At 52.5% G+C, this 26,290-nt stretch overlaps 10 protein-coding genes across 10 annotated transcripts; 2 read left to right on the top strand and 8 right to left on the bottom strand.

Moving 5' to 3' along the window:
* Positions 1-2,112: 2,112 nt before the first annotated feature.
* On the bottom strand, positions 2,113-3,444 carry CKM354_000436500 (uncharacterized protein; the record flags this gene model as incomplete). The annotated part of the gene is made up of 1 exon (XM_044799600.1): positions 2,113-3,444. One exon carries the CDS (start codon positions 3,442-3,444, stop codon positions 2,113-2,115), a length of 1,332 nt encoding a protein of 443 aa, XP_044655535.1.
* A 4,143-nt stretch (positions 3,445-7,587) lies between these two features.
* On the bottom strand, positions 7,588-9,094 carry CKM354_000436600 (uncharacterized protein; the record flags this gene model as incomplete). Its single annotated transcript, XM_044799601.1, has 3 exons — positions 7,588-8,037; positions 8,094-8,897; positions 8,948-9,094. 3 exons carry the CDS (start codon positions 9,092-9,094, stop codon positions 7,588-7,590), a joined length of 1,401 nt encoding a protein of 466 aa, XP_044655536.1.
* Positions 9,095-9,917: 823 nt separating this feature from the next.
* CKM354_000436700 (uncharacterized protein) lies at positions 9,918-11,744 on the top strand (the record flags this gene model as incomplete). Its single annotated transcript, XM_044799602.1, has 1 exon — positions 9,918-11,744. One exon carries the CDS (start codon positions 9,918-9,920, stop codon positions 11,742-11,744), a length of 1,827 nt encoding a protein of 608 aa, XP_044655537.1.
* Positions 11,745-11,892: 148 nt separating this feature from the next.
* Positions 11,893-12,645, bottom strand: CKM354_000436800 (uncharacterized protein; the record flags this gene model as incomplete). The annotated part of the gene is made up of 1 exon (XM_044799603.1): positions 11,893-12,645. One exon carries the CDS (start codon positions 12,643-12,645, stop codon positions 11,893-11,895), a length of 753 nt encoding a protein of 250 aa, XP_044655538.1.
* Positions 12,646-14,033: 1,388 nt separating this feature from the next.
* On the bottom strand, positions 14,034-15,676 carry CKM354_000436900 (uncharacterized protein; the record flags this gene model as incomplete). Its single annotated transcript, XM_044799604.1, has 4 exons — positions 14,034-14,239; positions 14,298-14,926; positions 14,977-15,347; positions 15,404-15,676. The coding sequence occupies 4 exons, from the start codon at positions 15,674-15,676 to the stop codon at positions 14,034-14,036; spliced, it is 1,479 nt and encodes a 492-aa protein (XP_044655539.1).
* Positions 15,677-16,706: 1,030 nt separating this feature from the next.
* CKM354_000437000 (uncharacterized protein) lies at positions 16,707-18,838 on the bottom strand (the record flags this gene model as incomplete). Its single annotated transcript, XM_044799605.1, has 2 exons — positions 16,707-18,309; positions 18,363-18,838. The coding sequence occupies 2 exons, from the start codon at positions 18,836-18,838 to the stop codon at positions 16,707-16,709; spliced, it is 2,079 nt and encodes a 692-aa protein (XP_044655540.1).
* A 152-nt stretch (positions 18,839-18,990) lies between these two features.
* On the bottom strand, positions 18,991-20,788 carry CKM354_000437100 (uncharacterized protein; the record flags this gene model as incomplete). Its single annotated transcript, XM_044799606.1, has 5 exons — positions 18,991-19,199; positions 19,251-19,427; positions 19,484-20,358; positions 20,411-20,580; positions 20,636-20,788. 5 exons carry the CDS (start codon positions 20,786-20,788, stop codon positions 18,991-18,993), a joined length of 1,584 nt encoding a protein of 527 aa, XP_044655541.1.
* Positions 20,789-21,219: 431 nt separating this feature from the next.
* On the top strand, positions 21,220-22,794 carry CKM354_000437200 (uncharacterized protein; the record flags this gene model as incomplete). The annotated part of the gene is made up of 2 exons (XM_044799607.1): positions 21,220-21,569; positions 21,642-22,794. 2 exons carry the CDS (start codon positions 21,220-21,222, stop codon positions 22,792-22,794), a joined length of 1,503 nt encoding a protein of 500 aa, XP_044655542.1.
* A 120-nt stretch (positions 22,795-22,914) lies between these two features.
* CKM354_000437300 (uncharacterized protein) lies at positions 22,915-24,417 on the bottom strand (the record flags this gene model as incomplete). Its single annotated transcript, XM_044799608.1, has 1 exon — positions 22,915-24,417. The coding sequence occupies one exon, from the start codon at positions 24,415-24,417 to the stop codon at positions 22,915-22,917; it is 1,503 nt and encodes a 500-aa protein (XP_044655543.1).
* A 79-nt stretch (positions 24,418-24,496) lies between these two features.
* Positions 24,497-25,084, bottom strand: CKM354_000437400 (uncharacterized protein; the record flags this gene model as incomplete). Its single annotated transcript, XM_044799609.1, has 4 exons — positions 24,497-24,602; positions 24,647-24,746; positions 24,796-24,876; positions 24,931-25,084. 4 exons carry the CDS (start codon positions 25,082-25,084, stop codon positions 24,497-24,499), a joined length of 441 nt encoding a protein of 146 aa, XP_044655544.1.
* Between the last annotated feature and the right edge of the window lie 1,206 nt (positions 25,085-26,290).

Below are 26,290 nucleotides of genomic sequence, written 5' to 3' on the forward strand. Positions count from 1 at the left end.
TCATCAGACGAAGACTTGATCACCTTCGGAGTCTCCGCTGGAGATCATGTCAGCACTCGGAATCAACTCCGGATTCTGGACAGACAGTTGTACTCGTGGGAGTGTAGTCATCCAGGCACACCGAGAATTCTAAGTTCCTGTAGATCTTCAAGATGCAGGAAAGTGCTGCAGACAACAGGCACTTGATTGTCAGGTAAGTGCTCAAGCTTGGCCATTCCTCATGGCGATTGTCCCAACCAAACATGTTTCTGGACGCGATCTAACTTCACAGTCAGCAGACGGCAACCGGAAGCATTGTCTGAGAGACGAATAACCTGCATATTTACTCGTCTCTCTTGTTCATTGCTCGCGGGAACTGCTGATGGGTTAATTGGCGGAGTGTTGCATGAGTCCACTTAGCACTAGCCATGAGTGCTCCTTCGTGCAACTTGCTCCCGCTGGAAAAGAACAGATATTGCATGGCCGCTCTTATGATTTAAGGATCAAGCAATGTGCATGGATTGGGAGCAACCTCTTAATCACTCAAGAACACTTCTGTTTGAGTACCAGATTATGCAACAGCAAGACAGCTTGGCTCAGGCTTCGCTCTGGACCAGCACATGCAATATGGCTGCAGCCAGCGCCGTAGAGTTGGAACGATGAATGTCTCAGGCTGCATGAGAGGGTTGTCCTGCACGACTCAAAGGTCTTGCAGCCATATGTAGCGTGAGCATTGATATAGAGTTGTGGTTGTCAAAGTGACACAACTTTAGCTCAAAACCGCTTCCCAGTCCTTCTTTCTGACCTTTCATTGCTGGAGCGGGCGGGGCCTTGGACTCCTTGCACAGTATCCTGGCATTTTTGGCCTTTCGCTAGCTCGCGCTGGTCATTCGCATCTTCCCGCTTTGCTGTCATCATCTTCTCCAAGCTCTTGATGTTACGCTTAATGCACGAGTCGTTCATCGGCTCGAACTGTATCTAAGCCGTGCGCGTGTCGCTTTCATGGTGTGATGAGTCTGTTCGGAGCCAAAAGAGACGTCGAGCGCTTCAAAAAACCGTGGTGTCCGTTGCTCTGCCGTGCAACAGAGAACCAACCATCATAGGGCTGGTTGATATCGCTCCGGGTCGCTGAGATGCTCGAAGTTTGAGTTCGCGCGTCCTGTAGCGCTGTCAGATCATGGAAGGACGAGCCGTGATACGTGGACCGCGTCTCCGGAAAGGGCACTGCTCACTCTGGGAGAATCTCACGGTGCCCATGTCGGTGTCTCGTTTTCTTGTAGTACTTTGCCGTTAGTCGGACCCAATCCCGCGAAAATCTCGAACGGATGAAGTGTCAGTTATGAGCGGACAGTCATTCGAGATAGCATAATACCTCAAGCTGATTCATCTGCTCTAGATGGTCAATCTTGTAGAGCTGTAGTGATGGAACCCACGGATCAATCTTATTGTAGAACGGACGGAAAATGTGGCTACCGTCGCGACACAACACTATGTGTGCTCGATGTACGTGGTGAAAGATACTGTCATGTCGATGCTCTCATCTGCAACGTCGCAAGACTGTACAACATGGACCGTGAATCTGCCGTGCAGAGTGCTCATTTCTCACAGCACATCATCGTCGTATACTCCATCAGCCAACTTTCGCGCGTAGCCAGTCAGCGCTAGCCACCAAGTGAACTGAGGCTTGCCAAGCACGGCACAGAGCCCGACAGAATGGTATGCTATGCAACGCGAATTTCATTCTTTCGGCCGCTACGAGAAGGGCAATCGAAAACGTGCGAAATCAGATGGCAGACGACTGTGCCTAAAACGGAGCCGAAAATGAGGTGGCTGAAATGCTGAAATGGCGTCGGCGCATGCTAAACGCCCTGCATGCGCCCGCCCGATGTCATACATTCTGGACTATTGCGACCCATGTGCACTGACGAGGATCTCGGCTTGTTCATTCTGCAGCGGATGCTGAATTGGGGATTGAGGGTGTCACACTGGAGTGCCAAGATGAGGCGTATGAGGCTTGCTGGCGTGAGACGTGCAGCGTTTGCACCGCAGGCGAGCTGATTGGGATGCTGTGGGAAGGTGTGAACATGAATAGCATACTGTATGATTATGAAATGGATTGCTACTGGTCTCGCTTCAACTGGAAGAATTCAGCACAAGATAGTTCTGAGCATTGGGCGCTACGATTCCCTCGTTCTGCAAGTATTGCTGAAGAGCATGGTCTGAGTGCCAAGTGTTTGGATCCAGCATAGAAGTAACGGGAGGCACCTCTTTGGCTGCGGTGTCGAGGTGCCTACCAATGTGGTCGATGCATTGCTCCCAGCTACCAGGACCTGAGAAGGTCTGGTCGCATACAATGCATCGGCTTTCATTTGGAGGCTGGCGCAAGGTCCCGCGGCATCTCTCGGCCTCCATATCTTCATATTTCTTCTGCGTATCGCTCTTGACCTTTCCTCCGCGTGCGGTAGACTGCTCAATCTGTGCTGAATGCATGCGCAGGATGTGCTGTGTAAAGAGATCCTTGCGATTGAAGTCCTTGTACTGTTCGCTGGACGGTCCTTGAGAGCATTGTATACAGCGCCAGTATTCGAGTTGGACGTGCTGTGTCTGAATGTGACGCTTCCACTCGTTCTTCGAGGTGAACTGGCGGTCGCAGCCATAGACGACAAAGAGGCACGGGAATTGGTTTGGGGCGCCAGAGCGGCCACTCGATGATCGAGATCGTATGCCTTGCTGGTTGGAAGAGCCGCGCCGCGAGTATGGGGGACGCCGAACTCTGCCAGTAGTGGGTCTGTCGGACGGTGTCCTCCGATGGCGAAAGTTGACGGGCCATCCTTCCTCAGGCTGTCTGGAGGGTCTATCACGATTCTCATCCCCGAAGCCGTACGAGGAGCCGATGTCCGACGCTGCCCCTACTTGGCCAGAGTCTGGCACAAATCCGTCGTGCATTGAGTGAGTAGGATATGGCGACAAGTGATGGTAGGGATGACCGCACTCGAACTCGTTGTCCTCCTGCGCCTGAACATCATTCATGGCAACATAAGTAGTGAACGGTGCAGTATGTTGCGTGCCGGCGAGATAGCCACTGTGAGGGAGTGGCATGTGCTCAAGAAGTGGGGTTGGCGATTGTGAACACCAATGACCTCCTGTCTCGGTCTTCAACCTCGGTGAGCTATTGCAATCGCTGTGAGAGCTGTCGACGCTCGGTGGTCCGCCGGCGCTGGTGCCACTGTAAGTCGGCGAGGTGAATCGTGACCGATGATCTTCAACAAACTGCGGATGGGCAATCTGCTCCGAGTCATCGCAATCAGGTCGACGGTGGATATGGGTTGTTCTTGCATTAACATGGAGGTAGTAGTGCTCAGTCGTCGGCACGGTCGCACTCCAAAGAACTTGCTGATCGAAGTCATCGCTGGAGGTCCAGCCCCGATCTAGATCGCTTGACGGCGACCTGTTGTCGCGCTGCATCGTTGTACCAGAGACGGATGGCGGTGTGGACAGGGGTACTCGGCGCTGCTACTCGGAAGGTGTTGTCGAGTGGTTCAGTGTAATCTTGCTTCACTGCAACGCACTTGCCGACACAGTAGCGCTGGCCGTGCACGCTGAGATATCAATGCGGTCGTGATCCCGGCGCAGTCGGGTGTGTTGTACTCGGGAGTGTGGCTGCGCAGGGAGGCCGCAATGATACAAGTGCGGATCGACGTCAGTCACAGGTTGTTGTGTGTCCAGATTGGACAAACGACAGATAGTGTTTTCCGCAGACAGGAGTGGCAGTGTTCACGAAAGAACCAAAGCAGACGAAGATGCCAATGCGCCGCTCATCATGCTGCCCATATATGCCTCTGGAGCTTCATTCAGGCATATTGGGAAGCGCAGAGCCGCCAAAGGGACGTACCTCGCTCCCAAGGCAAAAACGAGATGCCTTGCGACCAATGCGCACCGAGACCGCACGCCATAGCACGGAGAGCATCGCCCATAGGTCCGATGACTGGAGCGCAGCGCGAATCTTGCCCAAGTTGGAGTGTGTGCTCGCTCGAACACGCAGCATCCTTCGATGCGGGATGCAGAACAACGGTGGTGCGATGCAGCATTCACGGGAGTTGGAAATGGTAATGCCCAGAGAATGAAGAGCCCGTGGCGTTGAGAGTCCAATAGTCATGAGTTCACACTGTCGGCCAAGAGTGAAGTCTAGCATGCAGTGTGTTATGGTGTCGATTGCGGCTTGAAGGAATGGGCTCGTCGGCAGAGGATGTGCGCCCGGAGGATGACGCTCTCCACGCTACGATGCGTGATCACTAACTTCGTAGCCGCCGTGCGTGGGTCGGCGTGGCTGGGCATTTTCTCATGCTTCGGCTCCGTAAATTCTCCCACTACCACTCTGCACAATGCACAACAGGCCTCACAATCACCTCAGTGGCTTTTGCCATCGTCGAGGTGCAAGCCACAGCAAGACAACTCGCGCTTCCAAGTCTCCTAGCGTCACACCGCAGTGGAGTTGAGCGTGGTGGAGGCGAAGTTGCTGCCACAGAGAGGCTTCGTCGCTGCGGCAGGAGAGTAGCCAAGGCTGGCAGGAGCGCAGCCTCAGATCACAGTCAAAACAGCATGAAGGATGACCGTCTGCCTATACTGAGACGCGAGTGTCCTCGTGCGCTTGCAGAGCAGCTTGTTTGAGATGGACAGGCGGCAGGAGATGGGCAATCGGACGTCAGGGAGGCTTGATTCGAGGCTTGGACGGCGTTCGTTGGCGTTGGCGGTTCCTCTCCTGCAGCTTCCGCAGCGGACATGTGTTCCAGGAGCAAGGTCTACGCGAGCTGCATGCCCTCCACGGTGACATGCTGCAGGCGACCTGCGCGGACGCACTTGATGCAACATCGAGCCTTTCCACGCCGCATGCATGCAGAGGCATGTGTGCCAAGAGATCTCGGCGTGGCTTCACGGATCGCGGTTCTGGATTCCGTAAGGAGCCGGATGCCGGCAGCAACTCCGCTCGAGGGGCCAGACTGGTGCCAGCAGAATGAAGAGCAAATGGAGAGACGCTCGATGCACCGAACGCCTTCTTCGGGCGCTCCGATATGCTTGCTGCAGATTGTCTCAATCGGATCTCATCTGATCTGGAATCTGCCGGGCGCAAGTCAGCTTGTTTTGCTCGCGGCCCAGTCTTGGGGGACGCGGTGGCTTGTACGCAATCGGAGCCGAATTTCAGGTCCTGCTCAACGAACTGATTATGGATGCTGTTCTACAACACCGCTCAAGCACGGTTGAGCTGTGTCCGGATCAGGGCAGAGTCTTCCTGATCGGACTTGGCCATCAATTTCACACGTCATTGCCGAACATTTGGCTTCTCGTCGCCGCTCGTCTTCGCACATCGCGCAAAGCTTATCACTTCCGGGTCCCTCTTGTTGTTGAGAGGCTTCCGTCGAAAACCCGCTTTCGTACAACGCGATCGCATCCTGTACATACTGTGCCACTCACGCACGACATGACCGAGGCGTCTTGCCAGGATGGCGCCAGCGCTCGCTTCCATGCTCGCTCCGCTCGAACTAAAAGTCGGCACGAAGTGCGGCGTCATTCTGAACGGCCGCCTGATGCTATGTCTGTAATTTGTCATGCAACGCAGTTCAGCAGTCAACATCGTGTCCATGCTCCAAGTCGGTCTTGAGTAGCCTACTCCCAAGTGGCGGCCAGTGCAAAGGTGGCCATATGTTCATGTCGAAGACCCGAGCAACCGAAGTATCGCGCCTGTCATGCTCTCGCCATGATCCTCCGATCGAATGGACGAGTTTTGCGTAATTGAGGATCCGAACGACAAGGCGCCGTATAAGGAGCACTGCTCATGCTGGACCTCTGCTCGTGCTGAAAGTGGTGGCAGGGCCGCGGTATGCCACCAAGGTATCGATGTGCACCGACACGTAATAGATCCGAAGTCGCCTCTATTGGTCGTCACTCCCTCTTCATCTGAGCTCTTTGACACCAACAAGACAGCCCCAGGCCACCGCGTGTGGTGCGAGAGGTCTTGCTGCACTCGATATCTGTCTTGGTCGGCCTCGGAACATGTTGCGACTCGTGTCGACTCTGCATCTGAGGCTGGCCCCGTTACTCTCCAAGCTGCTGTAATGCTCCAAGCACTGTGCCTGGATGTCCTTCTCGAGCCATGGCCATGGCCAATGTCAAGTCTCCAATACTCCCAACCATCGACATTTGATTCTTCTTGCAGCGTCGATGCAGTTCTGCAATCGCTGCCTTCCTCGTGGGGCCGTAGCAGCAGCAGCACGGAGTTCGTCACAGATTCTCATCCTGATCTGGCGGGTCTTGGGAATATCAGGAAAAGCGGCTACCTCCGAACATTGAGGCTGCGGTGGTTTCCGCCACCAGGTTCTCCCTTGGACAGGTAGTCTGCCATCCAATCTCGTCGTGTTCGTTCCGAGAGAGGCATCAGATCGGCGCGGACTCAATGGCCCGCAGGAAGAAAGGCCATGTCCGAGCAGACGGCCGCACAACCGCAGTTTGAATCAAGCTCGGAATATGGTCGACGGTGCCTGATAACCGACATTCTCGTAGACTTGCCGCAGTCGGATCGGTGATGTGGTGCTTGATATGACAGTCGCGAGATTTGTCTTCAGTGCTGCCTGCTTCCGCTAGAGAGATGCCAAGGCTAACTTAGCGGAGAAATGCCCGATGTCGAAAGTAGCCGCTGTTCATAATCAAATTCGCCATTAACTTTGATGAAAGCCATGTACTGTTCCTGTTGGCTTGGAACGAATTGGGCCAAGGACGCACTGGCGGAGAGCGAGAGCCTGAAGGTTGCATCATGGACGCCGTCTTCGCGCCACGATGCGTATTGATAGCCGCCGTGCTTGATCAGTAGCAAAGTCATTCGGGTCGTAACCCCCCAACGTGCTGCAGGACACGCCTCCAAAGCAAGTCCAGTGGCGTTCGCCATGTTCAAGCCACATACAGGACCCCCGCCCCGCACTCCATGGAGGCACGGCGTTGCGAAGCAGTAATGTCTTCTGCTGTGGAGGCGGAGTCGATACAACGACGAGACTTCGTTGCTGCGGCCAAGGAGAGAAAAGCGAAAGGCGCCATGAGCGCGGCCTCAACTTGACAGTCAAAGTAGCACACAACATGATCGTACAGCTTGACTTCAGCACAGGGCCACATCATACTCTCGCGATGTAGCTTGTTTGGAATAAAGGGTCGTCTTTGGAGAGGCGATCACACAGCGGAAGGCTTGTTCTGAGGCTTCTGCGGCGTTGGCGGTGCCGGGCGGAGCGGAGATGTACTTCCAGGCGTAAGGATCACGCGAAGTGCATACATTTCACGCTGTCACGCTGCAGGCGATCGTGTCGAGATGGGCCGTGCAACGTCGAGCGGAAGGTTCGCTCGCACGCCGCAGCACGTTTTCCGCCAAGATCATCCTTGGCTCGAAGGATTGGGGGAATCTAGATGCCGCCCGAGCTGGAACCGGGCGCCAGGCGTGCCGGGATGAACTCCGCGTTCCGAATGTAGATCTGCGCGAAGGATGATTGAGGAAAATATGAGGAGAGTCGAATGCAATGAACGCCTTCTTCGGGCGCTCCGACATGCTTGTCACAGATCTGCCAAGGCAGGTCACAGTTTCGGCGTGAAGTGGAACTTGCCGGGTAAGAACCAGTTTGCTTTCCTGCGCGCTTCATTATTGGTGACTGTCGTTCCTTGGCATACAATCGGACCCGAACTCAAGCGCTCCTCAACGACCTGGTCAGCGTGCTCTTCAGCATCGTAGCCGTAGCATTCCAGTACTGTGCTCGGATCGCCGTAAAGATTGGCACTCCTGATCGGGACTTGGCCGTCCAGTTCACACGTCATAGTTCGGTCTCTGGCTTCTGCTGCGGGCCCATCGGGCAAGTGCCATAGCCATCCGTTGAGGTAAGATACTTGTTGCTTGTACGATGCTTTCGGCATGCGCCCACGTTCATACAGTGCGATCGCATCTCGCAGAGTTAGTGTGCCACGCACGACATGACTAAGGCATCTCGCTAGAAAGGCGCCATCTTCCATGCTCGTTGCCGCGCCTTGAGCCTACTCAGATTAGCTGTTAGTCAACGATTAGGGCTTCATCTCGGATGACGAAATACCATATGGTTGGTCATGCTATGCGCAGCATCTCCCATCAAAACCACGTTCTTAGCTGAGTTTGACCAGGATTCCAAGGGTCCAGTTACAAGTAAAGGCCAGCGAGAGATCGGCTGCTTGATCATACTGATAGCTCTCTCAATGCGAGCGTCGTATCCTTTGTACTCATTGCACACTTCCTCAATGGACACCTCTTGCACTTTGTCGACGGGAGGATTCCGGAAGTGACTCAAGACCATGTTGAAATCCCTACAATTTGATATCGGATATGAGATGATGTACCCCGAAGGCGACATCCAGACCTCCATTGTCTTTATTGGATCACCATTCGCATCTTCCACAAGTGGTTTCGTCAGAGGGTCTTTCCTCAGCTCGTCGTAGGGAACGATGGCTCGATACGCGCAGTTCCCAGTTGAAGGACGAGGTCTGACATGCGGAAACAGCGAATTTCGAACCACGGATTGGACACCATCGGCACCCACTACCAGATCAAAGGTATAGGCTTTCCCGCTTGTTGTGGCGACGTTCACACTTCCGCTAAGCTCTTGATCCAATGCACGGACCCTGCTATCGACGAAGATTCGCACGCCATTGCGGCGCGCAACTTGCACGAGTCCGGTATGAAGATGGTGCCGATGGACCAACCACCAAGGATATCCGAGGACCTCTTCGATCCGCTTGGTCAGTGTGTAGCCCACTTTCTCTCCGTTCTTCTTTCTCAGATTGACCTCTGTGAATGGGGTCAGATTGTCCCCAATCGCCTCGTGGACGCCGTATCGAATGAGGAGTCTCGATGCATTGGGTGTCTGCTATGATCAGCCCAAGCCTATGCCATCACTGTGCCGGCGGACTTTACCATCTGAATGCCAGCGCCAATCTCCCCCAACTGCTCTGCAGCTTCAAGTATCGTGACCTGGCAGCCTGCCCGAGCCATCGCAATGGCCGCCATCAGACCTCCAACTCCCGCGCCAACGATGCCTACACTGAGCTCTTTCCTGGACATTGCGAAGGCAAATGCTGTGATTCTGGAAGGATTTGTCTACTCGGCTATCCGATATTGTCTTGGGGCCAATTTCGATGAGTGGGAGCGTTCTGAGGTGTTGGAACAAGAACTCCGGCCTGTATTTGAGGCCATCTTGGCCATCCCGCCGGCATCTCGTTCCGTGTAGCTTCCGCCAGATCTGTTTCGAAAGGGAAACTTGATCAGCGCCATCGACACGCTCCCCGCAGCGAAAAGGTTCCGCCCGGGTAGAAGGGTCGCCTGCGACTACGGGCGTAGGTTTCTCGGAGCGAGGTGAATATTGCCTGAGGAGGAAGGCTACCGCGATTCTGTCGTAGTCGAAGTGTCGATCTTGCAAATGGCACCTCGGTGAAGTACTTTGCTATGTAGTCGACGCGTTCTGTTAGCACCAAGAAACGAGCGACGTCAGCGGCTGCCGGTTTTTGGTAGCTTACCTCACCTCACCATCAATGAAATGCTTAGTGAAATTTTGATGTGAACCCCGGTCGTCGGAATCCAGCTCCGAACACCGCACTTCTAGCCTCATCTAGCGAATCGCTTTGTAATCTGGACGGCACAACGCCAACAACAACATCTTCTCCTCTAAAAGCATCATGTTTCATCATCTATCAAGTACTATGTACTGCGTCTCTAGCACGCCCGGACCCTCCGTATCCATTCAATAATTGACGATCCATGAACAAGCTTGACACATAGGGTTCTAAACCTACCACGCCGATGTGCATTTGTCCCTGGCTCCACGCCTAAATCGGAGAAACTCGCAGAGCCTCATTCACAGAATAACACGCGAGCAAAACGTCTCGCTATGGCTTCTCACAATCATCAAAATTATGCACAAAATGCTGGGCCAGAGCCGGCAGCATCTGGGCCCTCATCTGGAACATTAACACCTTCGGAAACCACACCGCTTATCCCTCCAGTACCGACTACAGTGGCAAAACATGGAGAAGGTGATCTCCCCAGCAATGCGACTCCCGATGGGGCAGCAAACGTCAAATCCTTGCCGAAGGATGGGACCGACAGCGAAGGACACACGCAAGCAAGCCAATCCTTGAGTCCCACTCGAGGATCGTTGGTCTACAGCGCACTCGGGATTCTCATTTTCATCGTCGCGACAAATATGAGCTTGTTGACAACGACACAATCATCAATTGCAGCTGAATTGGACGCTTTCGAGGCGACTTCGTGGTTCACATCAGCCTTCCTGATTACCATGTCTTCACTGGGACCACTCAATGGGAAATTGAGCAGTGTATTCTCGCCGAGGTCTTGCATCGTGGTGTCGTCGCTACTGCTAGCAGTGGGATGTCTACTGTGCGCAGTGGCTTCTAGCTTTGAAAGCTTTGTCTTCGGGAGATGTGCGCAAGGAGTAGGTGCGAGTGGGGTGTTCACGATTAGCATTATTATCGTCTTGGAGCTTACTGGATCGAAACGGAGAGGACTTGGTATCGGGCTGCTCAACACTGGGTTTACCGTTGGCGTGGCTGTGGGAGCGACTGCGGCTGGCGCATTACTCCCGATCACAGGATGGCGGGCACTATTCTGGATGCAGATACCAATCTGCGCAGTTGTCGGTCTTGTGCTACTTTTTGCTTTGCCTGGTGACTTTCATGCGGGCAAAGTTGCCGACGAAGAATCAACGTGGACAAAACTCCGGAGACTGGACTACATGGGCGCGCTTCTGCTTACAGGATCGCTTGTGCTACTGCTGTACGCCATGGCAGCACCCAAGGAGATACCAATCTGGCTGATTGTTGCTTCGACTGTCGTGCTGATCCTCTTCGTCAACAACGAGGTGTACTTTGCAAAGGATCCGTTTATCCCAGTCGCTTTACTGAAGTCGAGAGGACTGCTCTTAACCTGTCTGGGCACGGTTGGCTTCATGATGGCCAGATGGAGCGTGCTGTTCTATGCACCTACTTATGCATTGGCAGTCCGCACTTGGTCACCTTCGACAGCTGGAGCAATGCTCATCCCAACAAATTTTGGCTTTGCTCTGGGCGGCCTATCAGTAGGCTGGCTTCACATCAAGCGTCGAGGATCATTCTATCTGCCGACGTTGATCACATATCTGGCCTTTCCCGTAACGCTGGCAGCTCTTGGCTTCCTGTCGATCGACAACGTGCCAGCTTGGGCATTTGTCTTTGTTCTCTTCGTCTGCGGCTTTGTGACTGGCGCAGCGATGAACTACAATCTTGCACACATGCTGCACCTCACGCCAAAGTCCACGCACTACGTAGCGACTGCGCTGCTAGCAACGTTCCGAGGCTTCGCTGGGTCTTTTGGTTCCGCGCTTGGTGGTGGCCTATTCGAGCGAACACTGTACTCGGATCTGCAGAGGAGATTTCGAGATGCTGGGCTCAAGAACCCTTCGCTCGTGCGACGATTGCTGGGATCGCCGGCACTTGTGGAACAGCTAACGAGCCCAGAGCGAGGGATTGCAATCGAAGCATATCAGTATGCACTGAGAGTGCTCTGGTTCGCTATGGCGGGCATCGCTTTTGTGGCATTTTTCGTGCAAGCAGGCACAGGCTGGAGAGGATACGAAGAGAAACCAGTCACAGAGGATGAGCGAGAAGCTTTGCTGAACGACAGAGATGACAATAATACAGGAAATACTGCACGGACATGAAATAAAGATACAGCGCTATACACAGCTAGCAGGCATACGATACCGCAACAATATCTACGTTGTATAATGGCATCGACTGATCCCCACTTGACAATGAATCACTCGATGGGAACAACGAACAAGAACTAGACGGTTGGAGCATCGCATACTACAGCCGTCCACCTTCAGGAAGCTCAGCCCTTCGATCTTCGGTATACAGCTCATACGATCGGTCTTCGATGGGCAACTCAGCTGCTCGACCTTCGCTGTACATCTCCCCAGTCTGTGTTTTGTCCCAGGCGCCCTGTTGCTTGTCCCTCGAGGGTACAGAGGCTTCGTTCTGCACCATCTGTTCCGTCTCGTTCTCCGATCCTTGCGAGAAGGTTGTTCCGGTTTTTCTCTGTTTGCGTCGCATACACAAGAAGACTCCAAAAATCAGAGCAGCAATCACAGCGACTGTGGCGCCTACCGCTATGCCTGCTGTTGCGCCGGTGCTTAGGCTATCGTCTTCGGATGCCGATGCGCTACGATCGCTCGTTGGCGTCGCAAGGCTTGCTGAACTGCTTGTGGCTTGGTTCGCAGACTGTGTCGAGGTCGCACTGGGATTCGGTGGCCACGTTGTATACAATCTAATCCCAGCAAGATAATTCGCGGGTCCTAGCGTGAGGAGTTCAGATGTCGCCGAGCTATTCCCCGGACAGCAGTAATAAGGATCTCTACTCGTGTCGACGGAGAGCCTGGCACAGCAGTATGTCGTCTCGGAACAGGCGATGACTTTGTGGCTGCCGCCAGGAGCATCGGGGTCTTTGAATGATACAGTCAGCGTAATTGGCAATACGGAATTAAGAGCATAGGCTGACCTGCGTCCGTTGCGTTGCAGAAGCCAGAGCAGGCAGGCGACTTCCAGGTCGGATCTGTGCATCCCGTGCGCCAATACAGGTTGTCTTGATTGTTTCCAATGGACCTTCTTGATTTGCATAATCCATTCGTTGTGCACATGCTCCGCAAGTCGCAACACATACTGAACTCTGCACTGCTATTGCAGATGTAGTCGTTGCCGCTGCCAAATTGAGTCCCATTCTGCCGATAGCATGTCTGTGCTGCGACGTACGGTAGTACAGTCAGAAGCCATGCCAAGTCGTGTCTGCTGGTGACAATCATGATTGCTGCTGGGCTGCTGGAGGGGATATGGGTGAGCGAGCAAAGAAGAAAGCTGCGCAATGTAAACAAACGATGTCGCTCGTTCCACGTGTCATGACTTGCACTCGGTCGGCCTGAAAGATCAATGACATTCAGGTAATGTGGACATTCAGCCAGTTACGCAGGGGGCATGAAGTCTGTGATCGATGCTGCACTTCTCATCGATTATAGCCACCACCATGCGTCTCTAATGCAGCCACCTCGACATTGACAAAGTTTGGTGCCGGATGGCAAGGCTGAGTATCCGGAAAGGCTGAATGCGCCGCGAGGCTGAGCATACAAAAGCATGATATCTTTGGCTCATGTAGATCAGTGCCACAGAGTGGCTGTGGAGTCGATCTCGGGGCGAGGGCCAGTATACCCTGGTGAGATCCTCTCGTAGTGTAATATTAGGAATAAGGTTCTATGTGGAAGAGGGTATGGTAGATGGATCGATGGCTTCAGTAAGGTACGCTTCTTGGCGGATAGCCTGGCTCGGTGTGGTATCGGAACTGCCAGCGTGTGAGTGGAAATGGTGTATAAAGAGCAATAGTAGTCTTCTCGACCGATCGCTTGTTCTATATCCGGCTGCAGGTTGGGATGAACCTGTAAGAATTCAATCTGCACAGCAAACCTCGCGCTCGAATTACTCGCCCGGGCCGATTTCGAGATAACCGAGACTTTCTAGCCGTACGAAACGATTTCGGTCCGTCTGCTTTGCCGTGTTCAATTGATCGTGCGTGGGGAGCACCGTTGATCATCTATCAGTATGACCTTTTCAGGTAGATTCGGGCATCCTCAAACATGTGTTCTCGTGTTGGTTTTGACGGCTAGCGCGTGCACACTGTTTAGTTCCACCTATTGCTCTGTAGTGCATACGGCAGAAGCATCGAAAGATATGCAAGCCTGGGAACAATTGAGCAGAATTAGACTCAAATATTTGTCTGCTGTCTTCCAGTTTGCCGAACGATCGGCAATGTACTCTGAAAGATCATGGCGAACAACGTGTGCCCATGATCTTGATCGACTCGTGAAAGATACAAATGGTGCACTAGCTTTGGACATAAATTCATTTCCTCGATTGGGGTATATATACTTCGTAACATCATCCCATGGCCGCTCTGACATCCTCTACAGAGTGTAGCGGAAAGTTGGGCCACCGCCCTCCAAGTTGTCCTTCTCGCCGCGATCAGCGGCACGGTTCTGGAGCTTGAAGTGCAATTGCAGAATCAGAGTGACCACAATTGTGAGCAAGCTGGCAGTGATACAAGCCCACAGACCTGGAATATATCTTGGCTTATCGACCTCGCGGAAGACGAGAGAGCCGGCAATGCCACCTGAAACAGATGTTAGCGTCACTGAACAGATTGTTACAGTAGGAAGAGGAAAACTCACCAATACCACCGAATCCAACCAAGCTGGCAGAGCAGAAAGCACGCTTCCATTGTCCACGGATGTTGTTGGCCTGGAAAGACATGGTCATGACAACGTTGGCTTGGACACCAGCGCAGCAGATGAAGACACCGAGGTATCGAACACCGGAAGACTTGGCCCAGCCCATGAGAGTAAGACCAATGATGGCAACAGTAGCGTTGAAGATGAGCTGAGGTCCACGCATGCGGTACTTGTCACCAATCCAGGACTCAACCCACATAACCACAGCGGCAAAAGCGTAAGGTGGAGCAACCAAACACTGACTCTGGGCAACGCTGAATCCCATACCAAGGTTGAGAATGATTGGCAGGAAGTAGGCGAGAGCGTAGGCCATGGTGGTTGTGCAGAGGAAGATGAGGGCGAATCCCCAGACCTTTGGGTCGAGTGCTGGGGTCAGGAATCGCTTCATGGTGAAAGCCTCGGTCTTTGCGTCACCGCGATCATGCTCGACAGTGGCGATCACGTAGCGGACCTCGCGCTCAGAAAGGAAGCCCCAGCATTTCCAGGCTTGTTGATCTGGGAATGGAACAACGAAGACGAAGCCGAGGATGGAGATCAGGACAGTGAGGATACCTTCCATGATGAAGATCCTGGGTAATTGTTAGCAAAATGATCTGTAGAACACTCGCATTTGACTCACCATCGCCAGCCAGCATAGTTGGCCAGTCCATTCATCTGCATCAAGCCGTATGCGAGGATACCGGATGCAGCGCTTGCCAAAGATCCGATCATGTAGAAAATGGCGTAGCGCTTTCCGACATCATATCGAACGAACCAGGTGGAGAGCAAATACACTGCTCCTGGGAAGTAGCCGGCCTCGAAAATTCCGAGGATGACTCGAAGTGCAGCGAGATGTGTCCAGTCGTTGACGACGCCCATGCCAATCATGACAATACCCCAGAGTGCGCAGATGCTCGAGAGAAAGATCTTTGGTCCGATCTTGCGGGTCAATGGTGTAGCAACGGGTTGCAGGAGGGTGTAGGTCAGGAAGAAGACGAGGGTGACAATAGCCTTGGAATTGTCAGTCCAGAATGCACAGCAGTCAGAATGCGTGAATGAGTACTCACGTAGCGATTGTTTCCAACCATCTCCATCTCAGTCCTCATGCCTGCAATAGCGGCATTGGACAAGTTTGTGCGATCCATCAAGCTGACGCAGTACATCGTGCCGAGGACGACCACCAGTCTGCGATCAATTCTGTGCTTGATCTTGCGGCCTTCTTGAGGCGTGAACCAAGTGATTGGGTCATTCTCGTCTGGAGTGCCGGGTGTGGGTGTCTCGGCCTTCTCGAGTGCGGTCTCGGTGTAGATGACCTTGTCATCTTGAGCAATGGTCGCCATGATGAGCAAGATTGATAGGCCTACAGCAGGACCTTGATAGGAAAGATTCGACTACGAAGGAATGGGAAGGAGACAGGACGAGCGAGGATCGCCGGACGTCCAGTATATACCACGGCGTGCCTGGCTGAAGCTGGTCCCATCTCACGCGGAGCGCGCGCACACGCGCGCTTCGTATCGTGCGAACGAGCAGGATATTACTTGGCCCCGCGGTGGTATGAGACGTGGCGGACGCCGCACTCTTGGCAAGAGCCCTGAAGCTCCTATAACAAGCTGGAGATTTCGCTTGGTACGCGGGGTCCATCTCGACCACCGGGGTTGGCAAGGCTTGTCATTGTGCGGACTCGCCTGGTTTCACAACTCAAAATCTACTTCAGGCAGTGCCGGTGGTCTAGCCCTGGCTAGGACGAGATTTTAGTCGAACTGAGCTCCTGGTCTAGGGCTCGTTGGAAAAGATACTTCGGGTTCCAGTCGCGCTTTGTTGCGGGCTTTCGCCACGTCGCGTGGGCATGCGATCAAGGAGGCTTGTGTTGATGCTTGTTGGACATGTTGTGAAGTGTTTCGACAGGGGTCGGGCTGAAATGTAAGTGAATAGTTGTTTCATTCAATCAGCGTCGAATTTGACCTGGATTCAAGACGATCCCTCTTCACGCACATGTTTGCTGCAAGAAGCAGATCCCTCGCGAAGGCCGTGTGCGGGCCACGTGGTACATCGAAACGTGTACCTCAACGGCGCGTGGCTGCACTGGCGCGGCCCTTACGGCGCGGCGCCGAGCCTGGCGAGAGCCTCACATGCGGGGAAGTCTGCGTGCAAGTTCTGCTTGAAGAAAATCCTCCGTTCTCTCTCTGCATGGCGGCAGCGTTGCAGGCAACATGTACCGGTGACCTTCGTGAAGCTGCAGAACATACACGGTCCGGTACCGACCGCACTGGATTCTGGGGAAAGTCTAGACGTCCGGCATTGTTATTCGGCTTCCTGTGCTGATCTTCACGTGGAAAAGAAGCTGGGGCCGAGGGAACTTCACCTCGATGTTCATGCGTTGAATACACTATCTCCAGATGGAGTTCCTCCCTGTCTCACAGCCGATAAAGTATCGTCAATGTTTGGTGTATTCCGCCACAATCTCCACACATCGATATTATCAATTGGCGCCTGAACTGCAAAGACGGCGGTTACTGCGAAAGAGTACTTTGCCACTGTCGAAGGTTTGAACACGCCTGTCACAGCTGGCAAGAGGGTCCTTTGTGCCATGAGGTTCGTGTTCGGATCAGCTCGAATGACCATCGCTTTGCCGTTGAGGCGATCGTCTGCCGGAGATTCGAGGAGACCGTCACTCAAAGAAAAGATACCACTCGCTCCGGTCTGAGAGATTACAAGAGCGCATCCGCTGTCATCCGTCCACCATCCTTCTTCAGTTTTCTTGACAGATTCGCCACTCGAGCAGAGTGTCGTGATCGGGTGCTCAAATATCGATCGATCGTCTCGAGTCTGAGCAGATATGGCGAAGCCGGCATCAAAAAATTCAACCTCTTCCTCAGGAGAGTAAATACGATGAACTCTCACGTGCCATCCTGGCCATTTCGCTGTAGGAGGAATAAGCGTCGTGCGGATAGACGCCTCGCGATCCTTCCACGGCTTCCATGAACTCAAAAGTGTCGGTACAATGTCTTCTCCGACCTTGAGATGCTGATACACAACATCGTATGGATTGTATCGGACTTTCCATTCATCATCATCTTGTCGCGAATGACGCACAGACAAAGTGGAGTCCGGTGCCATTTGTTCCAGATAATGACCGCAAGGCACGCTGAAGCCAAATGCAGACGAGTAGGCAAACTTACTATACTTGGCTTCGCGTGCTCTGAAGCGTTTGGTTGTTGATTGACCAGAAGATAGGAGAAGGTGATGTTCTGCTGTATTGCACATAATGTGCCCTGGCGCTTTCAGCAATTTCACTTGCTGTAGACCACTCTCTGCACACAGCACCGGATACGCCAGTTCTTCACATCGCCAAAACGCATTGGTCTCCGGCAGGGCCAAGATGACGAAAGTCTTCAGACACCAGTAAATACTCTGCGGCGACGTATAATTCTCGGCAAGGAACATGTTCGGGTAAGCATATCCAACATTAAGTGTCCCATCTGTGTTGAAGATCGCCTCGGGTCTTGCCCACCAGCGCAAGTGCCTCATAATCAGGCCTTTGACTACTCCAGGCTCTTTCACTGGCTCGGGAAGCTCGACTCCAGCTATCGATGCGGCAGACCAGAATGCGGCAAATGCGAAGCGATACGTCAAGCTCCGGCCAAAGGGGATAGCGGCTCCGTTCATGCTGAAATATCTCCAGAACGAGCTTGCAAATTCAGCTGCTTGCAGCTTGTATCTCTCTGTCCTTCCGGGATCATAATCTGGAGCGAAGCGTAGGAATAGAAGTTGAGCGAATTGTATAGCAAAGCTGCCGGAATAGTAGTCTGCCTGTTTGTGCTCGTCACACCATAGGCCGTCCGAGTTCCATCCTTCACCCTGATAGAAAGTGTCTAGCACTTCCAAACTCCGATCAACATGAGGTCGCACTTCGTCGAATGGGACCTTGAGAACACGATAGAGCGCGAGGTTGACCAGGACGCGGAACCAAAGCCTATCACGACAGTCAGCTACAGCTCATCGATGCTCGAAATCAAGGTACATGACCAGTTTGTCTGAGGCATCTTGTGCTCATTGATTTGTCCCAGCCAAGCAACCAAATTTGCTTTCGCCTTCTCATCGTCTGGGAATCCAAACATTTCTGGAGCTGTCAATATGGCATATGCAATGCTTTCCATCTCCACCATTCTCTGGTCGAAATCGGACAAATCACCCCAGTATTCTTCGCTCTCGGGGTCTACGCCGGCTTTCAGTCCTTCTATCCAGGTGCTCAATTGAGCATTCTTGTGTACTGTCCCTGACTCTAGACGAAGTAGATCTGCAACGACCCAGAGAGGACGAGCAAAACCTTCCAGTTGCGCAGCGGTTTCTGAGAAGCCGGCACCAGTTCCTGTTGCGACCTTGATTCGGGCATTCCGAGGAGATTTATAAGCATGTAGAGGTTTCAGCAGTGTCAAAGCGGCATGGACGAGATCAGATCGCGATTGGAAAATATTGTCCGAGAAGCCTGGGATGTGCGGCATGGCGGTGGTGGCGATCGATTGGATTTTGACAAGGCGAACAGTGGAATGCAAGTCGTCATATATGTATTCATAATCCGTAGCAGGCGCTGAAGATGCTTCGGGACATCTCGCTGCCGAGCAGCGGAGAGCTGAGGAACAATAAAGTCGCTCTCTTAGCGATTATTCTTTTCCAACGATTCAACGTGTACAACACTTTCGTCTTTCAGCTCCTCGTCACTGTCGTGTTCTGCAGCATTGGCGTTGATGTCGTACTTCTTCCTCTGCTCTTCTCTTCGCCAAAGATACTGTCCTACCAGGAATAATGACCAATAGCAGATGATGAACACGATATTGACTGTAAACCCTTTTGTCCATTGAGGAGCTAGCGCTTGTTAGCGGATGCGACTTCTCGTAGATCAAAACGGCGCCTTACCTTCGAGGATTGGGAATACCGTAATTGGGTAGAAACTGAAGAACGCCCAACCAATCGTCATCATTGCGCCAGTCGTGAAGCTGCGAGCTTCATTGTCATCACGCATCAACATATTCGCCCACGGGAACAAGATTGGAGTGACGCAGGAAGTCAAGCCGAGAAGGTAGTACACCGTGACTGTGATATTGTCAGCACAAATGCTCGAATTCGTGCAATACGTGGAAAAGACTTACAATGCAATGCCCTCGGGATATACCAGACTCTCAAGCACACATTCGCGAAAAGCAGAACGCCAGTCACACAGCTGAAGACAATCCACATCGGATAGATCATCACCAGGCTCGTGACCAGGACTCCCGTCACGATTGCCACACCTTGCACGCCCGTCGGAATGAGATTGATCTCCTCGATCGACCACGTTCCGTAGAGATCGGCGTCTTTCTTGAGCCAAGCTTGCATCTGTCCTCCGACGTAGCTTGTGCACTGGAAGAAGACATAGCACAATGCTACGACGTAGAAGTGCCAATGTGTGAAGACTCGTTTCAGCATCTTCTTCGAAATTTTCGAACTTTGCTTTGTACCCTGGCTTTGCATTCTTGCGACAGCTAGTAGACGTTCGTCCTCCGTAAGCCACCAGACTCGAGGCTTTGTGGTTGGTAGTCCTGGGTAAAGGAAGAATCCTGCAAACGCGATAGAGATGCTGATGCACCCATCTATGATGAATAACCATCTCCAGCCAGACATGCCAAGGTTGCCGTCCAGGCCTTTGTGCGCTGCAGCTTGCAGATACCCGCTGAACATCGCTCCAGCGTTGCTAGAGACATACCAGACACCCGCACGCTTGAACACTTCATCAGCGCGATACCACGATGTGAGAAGGTAGAGTGAGCCGGTAGCTGCCGGCGTTTCGAGGACTCCGAGAAGAAATCGTGTGCCATAGATCTGAGGAACTCCGTTCAGACGGGATTGCGTGAATGTGAGGATTGACCAGAGAGTTTCCATCGTTGGAACGTAGTAGCGTGCGAACTGTGGTCTTGAAATGATCATCATGCTGGGAATCTCGAAAATCATGTAGCCGATGTTGTAGAAGGTGCCGAAGAGAGAGTATCTAGTTTCAGTATTAGTATATATTGTGATATTGTAGCTGTGAATGACCATACTCGTTGCCTTTGATCTCTAGTTCTTCTCTCATCCCGGACCAGTATGCGCTATTGAGAGCATTCTGATCGAGCCATTTGATGTAGAAGCACAGGCAACACAGTGTGAGTAGAACGCTGTCAAGCTTGCGCACGAGCTTCTTCTCTTCAGGTGAATAGTGACTGGGATACCACTAGTTCAAAATTAGCGCTGGGACAGTAGGTAGTCTGTAACTCCGAGAAACTCACGTCGAAGATATAAGCCCAAGCCACCCAAACCGATCTCGTGGGTTTCTGCGTGGCACTGCTCACGATGACTTCTTTTCCGTTGACTGTCACAATGGCTTTGTCGTCAACTCTTTTCACGGGCTCAATGACATCTTCGTAATTTGTTGCCGCCATGTCTGCGAAAGTGATGTCGAGCCTATCGAAAGAATCAGCTCGAGGATCCGTGATCTCGTTGCAAACGACGACATGCTGTAAGGCGGTGATCGCACATGCTATATGTATACAGTGCGACAGCTTCGTGGTCTGCCGCTGTGCTTGTCGAAGTCAGCCACATCTGGCTCGGTTGGAGCTATCCCATAGTCCGACCCCTCTCACCCGGGGTCTTGGCCACGGCGTTCGGAGGATCTGCATCGGCAAGACAATGGCTTCGTAACATAGGCCACCGAACAGCTCAGCCGGGTGAGCCATGAGAGAATACCCTGATGGTGGGTAGCGATTGAAAAATGGCAAGCTGCCGTGCTTGAGAGCAAGCCTTGAAATACTCGCAAACGATATTTTGCAAGATTCACTTCGTTCGCATCATGGCAGTGGCGGTCTCATCAACCATGGTTCTGGAATCGTCACCGCAAAGCAGTACAGATGGTTCGCCCAGTAGCTCCATAGGCACTGGCCACAGTACACCACTTACCGAATGCGACACTGAAGAACTTGCGGCAACCTTTCCGGTGGGAAAACGTGCTATCTGCGATGTGTTGTCAGAGCTCTTCGCCGAGAATGTGATTGCCAAAGCACTTCGTACCGCACACGCAGCACTGCCTGCACTTCCACACGAGTTTCCAGAGATCGTTCCGATGAACCAGGAGTCAGATGGTAAATATAGTCTTCGACCGGCAGACTTCTGGACTTGCGGCTTCTTCCCGGGGACGTTGTATGCAGTCTTAGAAAGGCTCATTAAGTAAGCTGAACAGTTCCATGGAGTTGCGAGCAGAACTGCAAACAGTGGCTGACATGCTCGGTCATTGCACAGGTATCCGCAAAGCGTTCAAGCCAGCGAATCAATAAGCAAAGGAAACCTTCGCCGCGAGTTCGCCTCTCTCTGTGAGGCTTGGATCGAACCGATTCGGAAAATGGACAGCCGTACAGATACGCATGATCTAGGTTTCATCATCATGCCGGCACTTCGAGCTGACTGGGAACTCCTTGGAAATCAAGACAGCCTAGCCTCAATCATTCGCGCGGCCCACAGTCTAGCGACGAGATACGTACCCTCGTCAAAGGCGATCAGAAGCTGGGACTTGCTTCGAAAGAAAGATGTCGAGATCCTGGACCAAGAGAGCAACATGATTGTCATTATAGATAGCTTGTGTAACCTCGACCTGCTGTACTATGCTGCTCATCATTCTGGGGATTTGAACTTGGCGCATTTGGCGACAGAGCATGCAAAGACTGTGCTGAGGACACATCTTCGTCCGGAGAAATGGGTTCGGCCCTGGGGAGCAGATGAGTCGGAGGCATATCAAGGCCAGTGGTATTCAACTTGCCATGTCGCAAACTTGGATCCGAGGACGGGAGAACTGAAACAGCGCCTTACAGCTCAAGGGTACTCCAAACATTCAACTTGGTCTCGTGGGCAAGCCTGGGCTATCATGGGGTATGTGGAGACGTACGGATGGACCAAAGATGGCAGATTCATCGAGGCGGCATGTGGCTTGGCTGAGTACTTCCTCCATCGTTTGTGGACTGCTCCAGAGTCTGTCCTATACGGACGACATGTCCCTCTGTGGGACTTCGATGCGCCACTGGATGACGAGCGAATGCCAGTACGAGATTCCTCTGCAGGTACCATTGCTGCAAACGGACTCCTAGGGCTTTCTCAAGCGCTGCTGGGTGTTCAGGAAGAGGCTCTTGCATCGAGATATTCCAAAGCAGCATTCGCCATCATCGAAGACACTTTCGACTTCGCGTTGGCATCTGAAAAGAGCTGCCTCGTGCAAGACGGTGGTGGTAGGATTTGCGCAGAAGAGGTCGTTCCTGGGATTCGCTTTGACGGGATCCTGAAGTTCGCAACCGCGAACAACAACGCCACAGCCAAGAAGCGATATGCAGATCATGCTCTGGTATACGGAGATTACTACCTTGTGGAGTTTGGCAACAAGCTTTTGCGAATGGGCTTGGCATAGAGAGATGTTGTGGCAGCCAGGAGAAGGACTGTCGCCAGTCTTAGCGTACCAAACGGAGCCGATCGCAGTCGGGAATATCGTGTGTTCTGCGACATCAGTAGACGGAACCTGCTCTATGTGTTACCAGATGGCGGAGGCTGTATCGAGCGTTGCAGCGAACATCATGCCATCATCGAATGCAATAACGCGATCCATGTCGAAGAAGTCTTGATCCAGCATAAGTCCGCTGATGGCATCAAAATCCGCCGCAAATGGCTCTGCACTTGGAGTGTTGTTCAAGTCGGATCCCGCCGGCTGTGTAGGGATGTTGTTCATGTTTGCGATTGATTCTGACACGCTGAATTCTTGATTGGCCTCCAAAGCCCAACCCATCACATCAATTTGGTACGACTGATTGGAAATGCAAATATCGTGCAGCTCTCGTAGCCTCATGGCATATCTTGCGAAGACATTCTGCTTCATATCGGGTGCTGCCAATCCGATCCATCGCTTAGACATCTCGCCAAGGCTTCGGAGGATAGACCAAAATTCAGCTGGAAGGCCATGACTATCATCAGACTGCCACCAAATGAGCAGAATCCGTGCTGCGACGAATAGGCAGAAGCCACAGGTACTACTCAGAGGCGACTCGGCAAGGGATCTGTTCATGTACTTGTCTGCAATGGAAGCAATTTCGACACTTGCTGAGTAGCAGGCATCTACACTGCATTTCACTGGTAGCCGGTTTCGAAAATGCCAGTGAGAGGGAGCATATGCTATTACCTGATGCAACAGAATCATCGTGGCATTGTGTGTGAGATGTGCTGTCGTCAAATTTGGATCCATGAGCGGAACATGTCGAGTCATGTTGGGGTTGGCTCGCCACTTTTGCGGCAGCAGAAACTTCCAGTGCACTAGACGTGAGTCAAGCTCCTTGAAGCGACTAAGCCAGGCTGTGATTTGACCGGCGTCTCGCACATCCACCCGGGACTGCAAGACGTAGGACATTACGCGGCTCATGGAGTCGGTCGCTTCGATGTTATATGCAAGAGCGCCTATCGTGGAAAGCTCCAGTGTGCTTCTGCATTTGTCCCATGTTCCGAAGTAGGGCGCGATTGCGGGTTCTTGCTTCCGCAAATGTCCATCGCAAGGCAATCGACGATGAATATCATCAGTACATGATGATGCAGCCCAGCCTGTAGTGACGGCGCAACATCGCTCGAGGAGGAAGGCGACCCAGAAAATCCTGCGTCGCTCTTCGTTTGTCGTGAAGTCATCAGTAGATGAGAGTGGCCGGAAAGGCTGACAAAATGGATGGCCAGAATTGTCATCCGGCTCCTGAGAGAGTTGCATGTAGATGGTCGTCTTGGTGAGAAAGCCAAGTGTCTGCCATGCCCGGTCGACATTGCCACTTCCAAGATCGTCGAATGCCAGAATGATCAATGCCTGGAGAGCTGCTAGAGATGACCGGGCTATGGCACTCTCAAAGATTCGCCTTCGAAGATCTTCCTTGCTCTCGAACGTCGATGTGTAGCCGAGTACAAATTTTGCAGCAGCGGCTGTCATGGCATGTTGAAGGGTGCGGATCGCCTCTCGTTCTCCAACGACGGAACTGTCCTGGGAGAAACGACCTTGGTGTATCATCGGAATCCAAGGATGAATGTGACTGAAATAGGCGTCAATTATTGCTTGCGATGACTGCACACACAAGTTTCGTGGTGTATCATGGATGCCGGTGATTGCTGAGTTCTCCGCGCTGACCTTTCGCTTCTTGCTGGGAGTGGAAATTACTTGTGTGGCTGCACTCGAAGGTGCGGCCGCGGTTTTGACTAATTTGGGGAGCTCTTGCGCAAGTAAAGTAAAAACCTCGTACGCTTTATTCGAAATGACGTTGGAGGCGTCAGGAAACGCTTCGCCTGTCGAAGGTGAATGGACTGTGTTGGCCTGCTGTTCCGCTCGCTGCTCTAGCAGATCTGTAGACCGTCAAGTCTGAACATAAGAGCAGATGTCGTGTGAAAATACCAAGTCGTCTGTGTATGGCTTCAATTGCTCCCGGCTTAACGCCAGGCTTCATCCGTTTTGTGGCGTACGTGCATTCCGACTCTGTGAACAGACATCAACTCTCAGCACTACTGCCTCTTTCGTGGATCAATTTACGCGTTCTCCTGCAGTGCGAACAGCTTGGACGCTCTTTCGAGCATCGTAACTTCGCCTTCCTGCACTTCTCGCATGCTAACGCTTCGGTCGCTGAGATAAATTGTTCGAGATCCGGGCCAGTGCCATCTTCTGTATCGCCGTTCGACGCTGACATGACTAAGAGATTGTATCGTGGTGTTCAGCTTGCGAAAGATCGAGGTTTATCTATTCGTCCGAAGTCCGGGTTAATTGCCCCGAGATTGGCGAAGAGAAGAGGAGTAAGTGATGAGTGGAGCTTGAAGCGATCCCGAAGCTGACTCAGCGCGCACAGTCCACTTAGTCAACACGGGTAGACGCAGATGAACTCTTCAAAGTCATAATCTCCTCCATTGACGCAGGATTAGAAGGGACTATACTTTGGATTCTTGCATTACTACCGGGAAGTCTGACACATGGCTAGTCGCTGCTGAATATGAAGGCGAAAAGTGGCTGTGGGACTTGCAAGAGCGAGCAGTCGATGACTGCTATGTTGCACAAATTCTCACCGTCCCACTGATGTACGGTCTGCAGACTCATTCACACGAATAATGAAACCGATTGTGATGCTGCTCTTGCAGAAGTCTAGCCCTGCTGACCGGTGGCGGAATGCCAGTCCGAATGGGGTTGGAAGGCTGCGTGGTCCTGCGACGCAATCAGTCTCAAGCAGGCCGACACAGCCAGTCCTGGAGGAATGCGATGACGAGCGAACATCTAGCAGCCTGTGTGCATCGTCAAGCTAGCGGAGTGAAGTCAGGTCTTGGGAACGCAATACGCAATTCACGATTTTGGAGGTTCTGTGAGGCTTGATGGAATTTGTGTTTCAATTCGGTCACCAAGCTAGGAAAGAAGTTTGCCTAGCGCACTCATGTAGGCCACTTGCGAGAGACCATACTGCAGCAATGCAATACTACCGAATGACGATGAATTTCGACGACGAGTAGAGTAGTGCATATCGGGCCTTCGGTAATTATCTAGTTCCTCAGGTCGCTGGCGTTCGTGACCAAAAAGAAAACAAAAAGCAGGAGTGAGTCGTGAAAACAATCATAGTGTTTCCAGAAGTTGATGCTAGCGATAGTCGATCTATAGTTCCAGATGGTCGAAAGCGATTAGGACTTTTTTGTCGTGCACTCTTCTTTGATGATCCAAGTTATTCGAAACGATTTAGGATGCCGCCCTGAATTTGGCCTGAAAATGCATTAAAAAGCTGCAAGTGACAAATCAATACATCTCGCTCTAGCACTTACCGACGGAGGGTTTATTTTTGACCAGCAATGCTTTCTGAAGATATCATCGCAGCGCTTGGCAACGCACAACAGCTGGTTTATATTACCCGTGCACCAGG

This window comes from Cercospora kikuchii (assembly GCF_019650295.1).
Source record: "Cercospora kikuchii DNA, contig_00002, whole genome shotgun sequence".
Classification (NCBI taxonomy): Eukaryota; Fungi; Ascomycota; class Dothideomycetes; order Mycosphaerellales; family Mycosphaerellaceae; genus Cercospora; species Cercospora kikuchii.